Source organism: Emydura macquarii, unplaced genomic scaffold (genome assembly GCF_026122565.2).
Source record: "Emydura macquarii macquarii isolate MOO-44397 ecotype Brisbane River unplaced genomic scaffold, CSIRO-AGI_Emac_v2 contig_1876, whole genome shotgun sequence".
Classification (NCBI taxonomy): Eukaryota; Metazoa; Chordata; order Testudines; family Chelidae; genus Emydura; species Emydura macquarii.
The window spans coordinates 16,767,186-16,778,302 of record NW_027132013.1 but is presented as its reverse complement, the minus strand read 5'-3'; the positions used below and the strand labels follow the sequence as shown (position 1 = coordinate 16,778,302).

General features: G+C 41.9%; 1 protein-coding gene across 4 annotated transcripts in view; it reads right to left on the bottom strand.

The window, feature by feature from the left end:
- Positions 1–2,155: 2,155 nt before the first annotated feature.
- RAD51B (RAD51 paralog B) overlaps positions 2,156–11,117 on the bottom strand; it is a 574,968-nt gene continuing 566,006 nt past the window's right edge. For all 4 annotated transcript variants that reach the window (XM_067557794.1, XM_067557795.1, XM_067557792.1 and 1 more), the window contains one exon: positions 2,156–2,482. In XM_067557794.1, coding sequence (XP_067413895.1) covers positions 2,349–2,482 — 134 coding nt within the window. In that variant the 3' untranslated portion in view covers positions 2,156–2,348. The remainder of the gene's footprint in view (positions 2,483–11,117) is intronic.

Here is an 11,117-nt window from a genome sequence, read left to right as displayed (position 1 = left end):
TGGAATCAAGAGCAGAAAACACTTCTGTGTTTAAGTGCGCTACCAAACATTTACAAGCTACCCATGTGAAACAGGTACATGCTAGCCCAGCAGGACCCAATTAAAAAGCAGCAGTGGTAGACAACATCATCAAGCTGAATATCTCTCCTTTGGTTTAAAAATAAAAAGGCCTCAAAGTACCAAACAGTAACACAACAGCCAGGGAGTTTCTCTTCCCCAAGAAACATTTTGCAAGTTTTATGAAGTGGCTTACTGAGATGGAACAACATGCTTGGTAACTGTAGTAATGGCTACTTCCAGAGAGAGAGAGAGAGAGAGAGTGAGTGTGTGTATGCAGAGCAATCTTCTCCAGGTTCCCCTACCAACTTCCTCAGTAAGAGGAAAGATTATTTTCTGTGCCCCGTCCAACTGATCCTTAGCCTCTCTGCTGAGACTTCCAACATGGATGTCAATAAGTGACACACGGCATGGTGTTTTTGTGATGTGGGCACTTGTCTACTAGGAACTGGGTTGAGGCTATTGGCACATTTCACAAAGACCACCCAACAGCTAGCAAATGGTAATGACTTTCACTCACTATCAACTTTGGCTGGACAGGAACCTCCCTAGAGGGGAAAACCTCTCTTTATCTATTTAGCATTCTCCTGGATTCCTCATTTTACATTTCATCACTTGGTTTCCTCTTTTTGAGGAATGCCTGGTGTGTTCAAGGTTATGCCAGAAGGGCAGAGCAGCGCACTCTGAAAAACGATGGCTGCATCCGATACCGAATAATATCGTGTCTGATTTAGCCCCAGTACTGGATGGAGGACAAACCAGCCCAAAAGAGGGCTGTTTGGTTCAAAATCGGACGAGTGACATCTCTAGATGTGGAGAGATAGGCATGGTTTGTGCTTGCAGAGAATTAAGAATCTGTAATCCCATTTTAGGCCATGTTTACACTACAGCGGCACAGCTACCGTGCTGCAGCTTTGCTGCTGTAGTGTAAATACTTCCTACATTGCCAAAAGGGGTTTCACCGTCGCTGTAGTAAATCCATCTCTCCAAGAGACAGTAGCTAGGTCGATGGAAGAATTCACTGCACCTACAGTGAAGATTAGATCGACTTAACTATGTCACACAGACTGCAAAAGTTTTTACTTCCCTGAGTGCTGTAGCTGGGTTGACCTAATTGTTAAGTATAGACCAGGTGTGATCTTGAACAGGTCACTTGGTTTCTGATTCTGTTTTCCCACCTGTAAAATAGAAAACAATTATTTTCCTCTCTTTCAGTGGTATTGTGAGGATTAGTGAATGTAGAGCGTTTTCAAGATGGAAAAAGCTAAATAGTGGACATACATATTAATCTTCCTAGCATTCTGCCACAAGAAGGATGAGACTGCTACGCTTTCTTCCTCAACCCTGAATTGCCACAACCCTGTGATTAAATTTCACTGTGATACACAACAGGCTAACATGATTCTAAAGTGCATCATAGACGCAAGAACCACTGAACTACTGTGCTTTAATCAAACCAGTAGCTCTCAACCTTTCCAGACTATTGTATCCCTTTCAGGAGTCTGATTTGTCTTGCATATCCCAAGTTTCACGTCACTTAACTACTTGCTTACAAAATCAGACATAAAAATACAAGTGTCACAGCACACTATTACTGAAAAATTGCTTACTTTCTAATTTTTACCATATAATTATAAAATAAATCAATTGGAATATAAATATTGTACTTACATTTCAGTGTATAGTATATAGAGCAGTATAAACAAGGCATAGTCTGTATGAAATCTAAGTTTGTACTGACTTCGCTTATATAGCCTGTTGTAAAACTAGGCAAATATCTAGATGAGTTGATGTACCCCCTGGAAGACCTCTGCATACCCCCAGGGATACACGTACTCCTGGTTGAGAACCACTGAGTCAAACCAACTGATGGGTTCAACATTTCCCTGGTAGTTTTAAACAGACACTTCAGGACTAACTGGACTCTCTGCTCACTCTTTGAAGTGGGTCCTCCAGGTCAGGAAGCCCGTTGGCAAGGAGTAGTGGGCAGATGGGGATGCATGTGCTGCTGCTGCCTGAGCTGTACCTATTTTAGAGCTCCAATCCGGCATTTTTCACCAGCGTGTCACTTAAATTAACCAGAATAAACAGAGTTCAGAATTTTCATATCTCCTAAATTTAATATGGTTGCTCACGTACAAAGAACAAGAATCACATTCAAAGTCATCCTGTTCAGAGGTAAAAGAAGTAATTTCATAAACTGCTTCATAGAAATTTAAAGAAATCAAATTTGGCAAAATATTGCATGGTGAGTCTCCAGCTGGGATACATTCTGCTTCATATGGGTTGTGCTAGCTTGAGGGTCCAGGGGAACTGAGGGAAGCAGCAGCAGGTAAGCCATCTTTCAAGATACTGGTCCTCACTCTTATGGCCTGCAGTACAGGACTGGTGCCTTCCCAGCTGGAATCTGGGTGGTCCTTTCCATCTGAAATACACAATGAAGAAAGCCAATAAATCACTGTATGCAGCTGGCTTATGACCGAATGGTAACATTTCCCCTAGTGCAGAGACAAGATATACTGTGTGCTTCAGTCAATCAGAAATCAGGTTTGCCCATGAAAACAAAGCAGGCTAGACTTTTTAGTATAAGCCTGTTTCTGACTGGCTGAAGATGAATTTACTTATTTGATTTTTAACTGTTAGTGAGTGAATAATGATCATGTCTCCAGCAGCCTGATTGGCTGGCCTAGAGCCTTCCGATCACCAGATTGTTTGGCTTGGAACAGCACATGCAAAAGTTCTATAGGTCTAACTGCTTTTTCTAGTTTGCCTAATTGGCATTGTCAGCGTTTATGATGCTCCTCATAAAGGCAAACTCCCACACTGATTTCACACTGGGCATCAAGGTGACAGTGTCAAACTGCCCCTTCTCTAATTCCCCCTAAGCTATCCCTTCGTCTATAAACCAAACCTTAGCCTGATCCAATCCCTTCAATCATCCTTCACTAGATCATGCTAAGGCCAGCTCCTCAGCTGGTGTAAACTGGCAAATCTCCATTGAAGTCAATGAAGCTATGCTAATTAGCATCTGCTGAGGATCTGGCCCTAAGTGTATCAGTCAAGGTCCCCAATTAGGCTGGCCTTGCAGAGACTTCCTGATGATAGGGATGTAACTCCTTCACCCAACACGCCACTCCTCTACCCAATTTCCATATACAGGTTATATTCTAAAAGTAAAAGTGCTTTAAAAATGTACAAGGGGTAGATAGGATCAGCAGGGCTCTGAAATTGTTCTCCAACTTCTAATCAAACTACTGTGACTATGGACCAAGTATTGTTGCTCACCAATACCTTCAGTGTTTCATCCCCCTTTGAACAGGAACAATGAGCATGTTAATAAACGGATTGAGGGACTTGTCTAGTTTAAGTGTAACTTCCGTATCTCTATATCATCTACTGAAATGCAATGAAACATCTAACTTCTCACAGCATGTACTCCCCACTGAATCACTATCCCTAATGTCTCCTCAGCCAGCAGGAATCAGCTAGGTGGATTCCTCCCACTCCCTTTGTCTCTCCAGCGGTAAAGCATATCAGTGATACAGAATTCTTTGTGCATGTCATGTAAATAGTCAGAACATTTCATGGCTTGTCTATCAGATCAATCGATGGTCACCATAGCATCTAGGCACTAATACATCAGTAAGCAAAATGGACTCTGCTCTTGTCATCCTAGGATATTCCTCTGCTCCCTTCTGTGATTTACATCCGTCTGCACTGGGATCCTGGCTCCAAAGTTTCACATTAGACTTTGAAGACTAAAGATAAGATTTTAAAGAGTGGAGGTGAAGTTATATATTGAGGCAGTAAAGGCTGTCCATCTTCCAGTCTATACCCCCATCACAATCCACTGGGCTGAGAACTATCTGAGACTGCCTTGCCAGCAAGATAGTGCTGATTCACAGTCTATCAGAACAGTCTCTATCAGAAGGGTCTCTGTCGAACAGAATGGAGTATTCTTTCCTCTCAGGGGGAGAACACTCTGCCCCTCCCCACAGGGTGGTTGAATCTCTGCAGAGATCTCCTCCATTCTACTCTAGAAAGCTAAGCTTGTTGCTTCTACTCTTAACTGGGGTCTCTTGGAAAACTAGATTTCCACACCAGAAGCTTTGTGGCTGATTAGGACTTTGCTTGGTGTCCTTGGCTAAAATTTCCACTTCCCTCAGTGTTCTGCCTGGCTGCTGCCCCCCCTTACTCCCGCACGCTCAGTCCCATTTCAGTGGTGCTAGACATATATAGTGTATGAAGTGCTTGGAGAGTAAACATGATATCTAAATGTAGAGATGTTATATTATTATGATTAACTACACAGTGTAGCAGATGCACTGTTGTGTGTTGGGAGGAGATAACCATAATGAGAGTACTTTTTAAGATCATCCTGATCTATGCTGTAGGCAGATGAAGAGGAGAGATAATGAACTGAAAGAGCATCCAGCAATTATTGGGACCAAAATATCCCAGGTGATAATGAATCACCAGTCAGATCACGTTCTCCTGTTTGACAGAGGAATTAGACTGAAAAGACCAGTTTGCTGCCAATAATTGCACTGTGAGGTGCCATAGTCCTAGGCAAATATGTACTTCTGATCATCCAGACAAGCTCCATTGTAGCATAGAAAAGCACAGTTCCCTCAAGGACCCCTGCAGAGCAGTCAACACCTGAATGGGCCAATCGCTATTGTTCACTATCAAAGCTTTGAAGAAAATCAATAAAGCTGAGTGAAAGGAGGCAGGTAAAAGGCAAGTTAATGGACTGAAAGGGGCCAGGATAATGCCAGCACTAACAGAGGTAACAGTTCAGAAGGTACAATATGCCAGGTAGGAGAGAAGTCCTTTGGCTTTTTTGGAGTTTTGGAGTGAAGAGACTCAAACGCTCTCTCCTGTCTAATGCTGTCTTTCTCCTCTCTCGGTCTGCCTAATGCTGTGTGATACCCATACTAAAGCCCAGTCTGCACTAGAAAAGGTTTGCTGCTATAACTATCCACAGCAAACCCTCCTAGTGTAGATGCAGTTCACACCAGCAAAAAAGCATTTTTGCCAGTAGATTGGTATAAGCTCAATCACAAAAGCACTTTTTTGCCAGTATAACTGAGTCTACACTAGGGCTGTTGCCAATATAGAAATGTCATTAAAAAAAATCACATTCCTGACCAATGTTGCTATACCGGCAAAGTATTGCAGTGGAGACTCAGCCTAAAACACTTGTAATAGGTCCTCCACAAATGTGCATAATCCTTTGCATGGATTCATGGAATGTGCCTCAGGAATCAGTGCAGTAGTTTATGGACAATATCTAGCTTTGGAAGAGGCCTGTTGCAAATGACTTAGAGACGGAAGGTGGGTGAGGTAATATCTTGTATTGGATCAATTTCTGCTGGTGAAAGAGACAAGCTTTTGAGCTTGCAGAGAGCTCTTCTTCAGGTCTGGTAGAGGTCTACACTACAGTTAGGTCGACGAAAGGCAGCTTACAGCGACCTAATTCTGTAAGCATCTACACTAATATGTTGCTCCTGCCAATGTAACTTGCCCACTATGCCAACTTAATAATTCCACCTCCGCGAGAGGCATAGCGCTTAGTCAACGTAGTTAGGTTGACGCAGCGTCAGTGTAGACACTGCATTGCTCACATTGACTGTTGCTGGCTTTCAGAAGCCATCCCACAATGCATCACGCTGACAGTGAAATCGGTGCAAGCGCTCCTGGTGAGGATGTGCGCCGGCAACAAAAGGATTTAAATTATTGTGGTGACTATACATTGATGTAACTTAGGTCGACATAATTTTGTAGTGTAGACATACTCTCACTGTCACAGCTAAATACAAGATGGAACAGATTATTTAGCATAAGTAGCTAACACACATTGTAAGAGACCATACAAAGTAAAGTGGCTAATTAACACCTTTGCAGACATAGAACAAAAAAGGGGGGGTTAGTGGGTTACAGATTGTTGTAATAAGCCATAAATCAATCCAGTGTCTGTATTAAGTCCGTGATTTTTGGTGTCTAGCAAAGTTATGACTTTAAGATCCCAGGCATGTCTTTTGACAGTGTTGTAGAGCTTTCCTTTGAAGATGAGGACTAAGAAATCAGACATGGAGTGATCACTTTGTGAAAAGTGTTTGCCCATGGATGAGGTGGTGTTTTTGACTTTTGTAATTTTTCTGTGTCGGTTCATTTAAGAGCATAGTGATGGTGTGATTTCACCCACATAGTTGTTATTGGGGGCGTTTAGTGCACTGGATGAGGCTCACCACATGTTGTGATAGGCATGTGTAGGACACAGTTTGAAAGGTGTGTTGCAGAGGGTATTGATCATCATAGCAGTAGAATTATGTCTACATGTTTTATAACTGTTCTTCTGGCAGGGTCTAGTGCCACTTTGAGTTGGTGTGTCCTGGTCTGTGGGGAGCTTGCTTCTGATTATGAGCTTGGCAAATTGGGAGTTGTTTACACAGAACAATTTAGCTGTGACACTCTGAGTACCTTTCCCAGACCTGAAGGAGAGCTCTGTGTAAGCGCAAAAGCTTGTCTCTCTCACCAACAGAAGTTGGGCCCATAAAAGATATGACCTGACCCACCTTGTCTCTCTAATATCCTGGGACCAAGATGGCTAAAACAACACTGCCGTCAACAAATTTATTGCAACAGCAGACTGTGGAAGGGAACAGAAGTCTTACAGGGTTGTGGCCTCGCCTTCCCTTCCCCCAAAGACAGCTGCTAATAACCCCTTAACAACTGCTACTTTAAGCCATTCTACGTCATGTTCTTGGCCCATTTACATGTTACTGCATTGAAATCCCATAAAATAACAAGACTTTTGCTGGAAAACATTTATTTTTCCATTGATAAGCTTCCCTCATAATTGGTTAGACACTGATGTCTGTCTCTGCAAGAAAGCCCTTTTCTAGGGCTAGAGAAGTACTATTTTTCTTAATGAAGTTGTACCAACATTCTTCAGCAATGTCATTAAAGAAAATGTTAACAACTTGTAATTTCACACAAATCAACTTCATTTTGGTCCTGGGTATTATATCTCAACTGGGACAGTCCAGTAAAGTAAGGTTTTTCTGTCTCCATCTCTCTGTTGGTTTGCTACAAAGAGCCAAAAAAAAAAATTAGAAGAAATTTGGAACCATGTTTAACAATACTGTTTTTAGGAGTGACATAATTCAGGAATGTTGTACCTAATTCATTTCAAATTTTGTAGAAAAATTCTACCTTAGCCCCAGATTTAACCTACCATTTTGAGGTTGCTATGACTTTTTTGTGGATCTATAAGTCCCCACTTTCTGCCAAATTGGTTTTCTAATGGAAACGCAATTGCAACTTTAACCATGGCGAGAGTACTACTATTCCATAATCACACATTGTAAAGTGTGGCACCCTTTCAGAAGCAACACTGGCTTTGACAGCAATTGAAAGTAGAGGGAGGGAGCTGTTATTTCTATGGAAATATAATTACCAAAGTATGTAGTATCCTGGCCTGGCAGAGACTGAGGCTATGCACAACTGTTAGAGTTCCATTTAGCTGTGACCTGGGTAATGTAGAATCTGTTTCAGGGATTTTTTACTTTGTCTCTGTGGTTAAGCTGGTTTAACTGGAATGAATTACTACAGGTCAAGGGTATGACTATGTAACCCCCTCTTGGAGCTACAGGCAATTGCAGGCTTATCTGTTGTATATGCAAAGCACCTTCAGTTTCAGATTATCTGGGTGAGGTCTTTGGGAATTTCCCTACTTTATGTAATCTATTGCTGTTTTCAGCTTCCTCTATTAGCATGGCCAGGAGGCAAAAGAGCAAGCAGGACCCTGCTGGTATTTCTCAAATTCTCTCAGAAAGCAATGATGATGATTGCTCAGTGACCTACAACAATCTTGCAGCTTTCAGAACATCATCTCATTCCAGGTGGATAACACCTGGAAATGAGGAGGGTTTGGTTTGGCAGGCAGAGGGAGTGGGATAAGGAATTGGCTTATGTGCTCTGGGATACTGCAGAAGAACTTGGCAGCCAGGAAGATATGTACTTTCCAGCCCCCAAATACAGCTTTGCCAAAGCATCTCAATCCTGATCTGCACACCACCTGTTCTTAACATCCCAGGTCACCACACAGTTCTGTCAGTGCACCTCAGGCATGACCTGCAGTGTCTCTCTGATTCCAGTCCTGGGACATCTCCTGAACAAATACTACCCAGTCATGCTGAAGTGCCAATGGACACTCACAAATGCAGGCTAGGAAGAAAACAAATACACTTTCATTTGTAATCTAAACTAGATGTAGTCCTGCAATCACTGTCTGTTAAAATGGTAGACTGGAGAGTCATTAAGCTTTAGTGTTAAGGTCCAAATGGAACAATAAATAATCCCAACAGCCACACAGATTCTAAGAAACAAGGCACCATTACTGAAAATTGCACTTAAATAGAAATGAAGCAAGCAAGGCAAGTATCATGCCACTGGTTGGGGGGGAAGTCTCAGCACTGCATGGGTCAGACTACAGCTACACTATTGAGTTCTGGACAACTCACTACCTGGAAGATGCAGGCAAATTGGAGGGAATTCAGAAAATGATCAGGAGGCTGGAAGCACTGACTTTTTTTGTGTGGCTTTTATTCATGCCTATTTAATTCCAATGCATAACAAGCATGTGGGAAAAAATATATTTATTAAATATCCAACACACTGCCCTTTCAATTAAGATGTGAAAGGTCTGAATACACTTCAGTGAGGGCTTCCCAGAGGTTCTCCAAAAAAAGCCAAGGGAGAAATTAGACCAGACAAGGAAGGCAGGATAGCCTAGTGGATAGGGCATTGGCCTGCAATTCAGAAGTTTTGTGTTCAATTTGTGTCTCTCCTGTTGGTCTTAGGCAAGTCACTTCACTGCTTGGTGCCTCAGTTTCCCTATCTGTAAAATGAGGATAATGATACTGACCTCCTTTGATAAGTGCTTTGAGATCTACTGATGAAAAGTACTATGTATTATTATTCCTAGTATTTTTAAGTTAAAAAGTAAAGAAAGACCAAAAGCAAGCTCCCAGGCCCTCTTCACTTGTTAAAAACAATCCCAGAAAGGGCGCACAGATAATTACAAAATAAATAAAAATAAAATAAAATCCTTGCTGGGTCATCTTTAAGTAGGAGCAACAGATTTAAATTAAGAAAAGGCTGACTCTCAGGAAAACCTCCTGATGGTGAAATGAGTTCTTAGACTGCAGAACAGTCTCCCAGTTGAGACTCCCATTGTTTGAAACATTTAAAACTAAAACAACGAGAGTTCTGTGGCACTTTAAAGACTAACAAATTTAATTTTTGTAGGCACAAGCTTTCGTGAGACTCAGATCACTTCGTCAGATGCAGAGGTATTCTGGTATTCTACCTCTGCATCTGACGAAGTGATCTGAGTCTCACGAAAGCTTATGCCTACAAAAATTAAATTTGTTAGTCTTTAAAGTGCCACAGAACTCTCGTTGTTTTTGCTGCATACAGACTAACATGGCTACCCCTCTGGAACTGTTCTATTTAAAACTAAATTGTTCAAAGCACTAGCAACTACAGTGTAAGAAGCAATCCTGTTCTAGCTCTGGGAAGAAGGAGGGCGCTGGATGACATAGTAGATGTTATTCACCTTTAATTTCTATGATTCTAAGAGTGCTCTTGGTTTTTTTGGCTAGGAGTAGCTATACTCTCTGTTCTTAACAGTTGGATACCTGAAACACCTCTACCAGGGGACCATATTGTGGTCTTGCAAGGGGATAGACTGAGGCCAGGTCTACACTACAGACCTATATCGGTATAACTACGGTGCTCAGGGGTGTGAAAAATCTACACCCCTGAGCAAGATAGTAACTACCTAATTCCTTATGTAGACAGTGCTAGACTGATGGGAGAGCTTCTCTTGTTAACATCACTACCACCTCTCAGGGTACATGAAGACGAGCCCTGAAAGATCTCTAGATCTTTTTCCATCCCTAATTTCTATGATCTTAAGCTAGCAGTTTGCCTAGAAACATACCCCAATTTTGTTGGGAACCAAATTAAAGATCATGATGTAAAGGGCATCATAAGACAGACAGCTGATAATGAAACTTTACATACTTTAGGTCAGATTTGCCAAGGTGGGGACTGGGATGGTGTAATTCTAGGATTTCCAGTAATTCTGCAAGCATTTTGCACTATTGCGAACACCAATTCAGCTCCACTGGTGATAGCAGTAGTGGGAGTCCTAGTACAGACAAGGTGCCTGCAGCCACCCTAACCTTTGCATCTGCACTGAAATCCAAACGTTGTGTCTCGGTCCAATATTGCCATGTTTATTGTCAGTGTTTTGGGTCACTGTGTGGGAATAGCAACAGAAAAAAGCATGTTAGGATTAGACCTTTTTTCTTCATCTCTTCTTTGCCTCATCTCTAGTGTTTGTTGGTGTCTAAAAATGAGAATGAGCTGATTAGGACAGTGCTTGTGTGCTATGCCTCTGTCTTACTCTCATCCATTTCTCCACCTGTGCAGGACTTCAAACCACCTCTAAAAGGCTCCCAGCCCTCATTACTTTCATTTGCATGGTTAGCAGCAATAAGAAAGAAAAGCTGCAACATGTCAAGTATTGGGTCTGTTTCATCAATTCCAAGTTGTGGGGTGGGGAGGGTAAAGGGAAAAGAGATAGTCAGAGACCCTTGGGGCAGGATGAGTTCTGAGAGCTCATGTTTTATCTTATCTTTTACATACTCAGAAAAGAATGTAAGGGTTTGGCAAGGCTTACAGCTGCCATGGAGTACAAGGGAACACACTTCACCCTATACCTGCTAAAATGAGGAGTAGCGTTCTCTGGACACAAAACCTCCCCCTGCACAGAAATGCCCTTACGAATGACTTACCAACAGAGAAATTAACACGTTACCAAGAATCATGTAAGTTAAGAAAGAAAATACCTACAAGATCACAACTAGTTTCTTTGCCCCCTACCAAGACCTGTGCAATATCATTGCTTACAGTTTATTTTCCCATGCTTTGCTCATCTTAGATGTAAAGAAAAGAGTATTCTACAGTACAATAGACTTCATCAT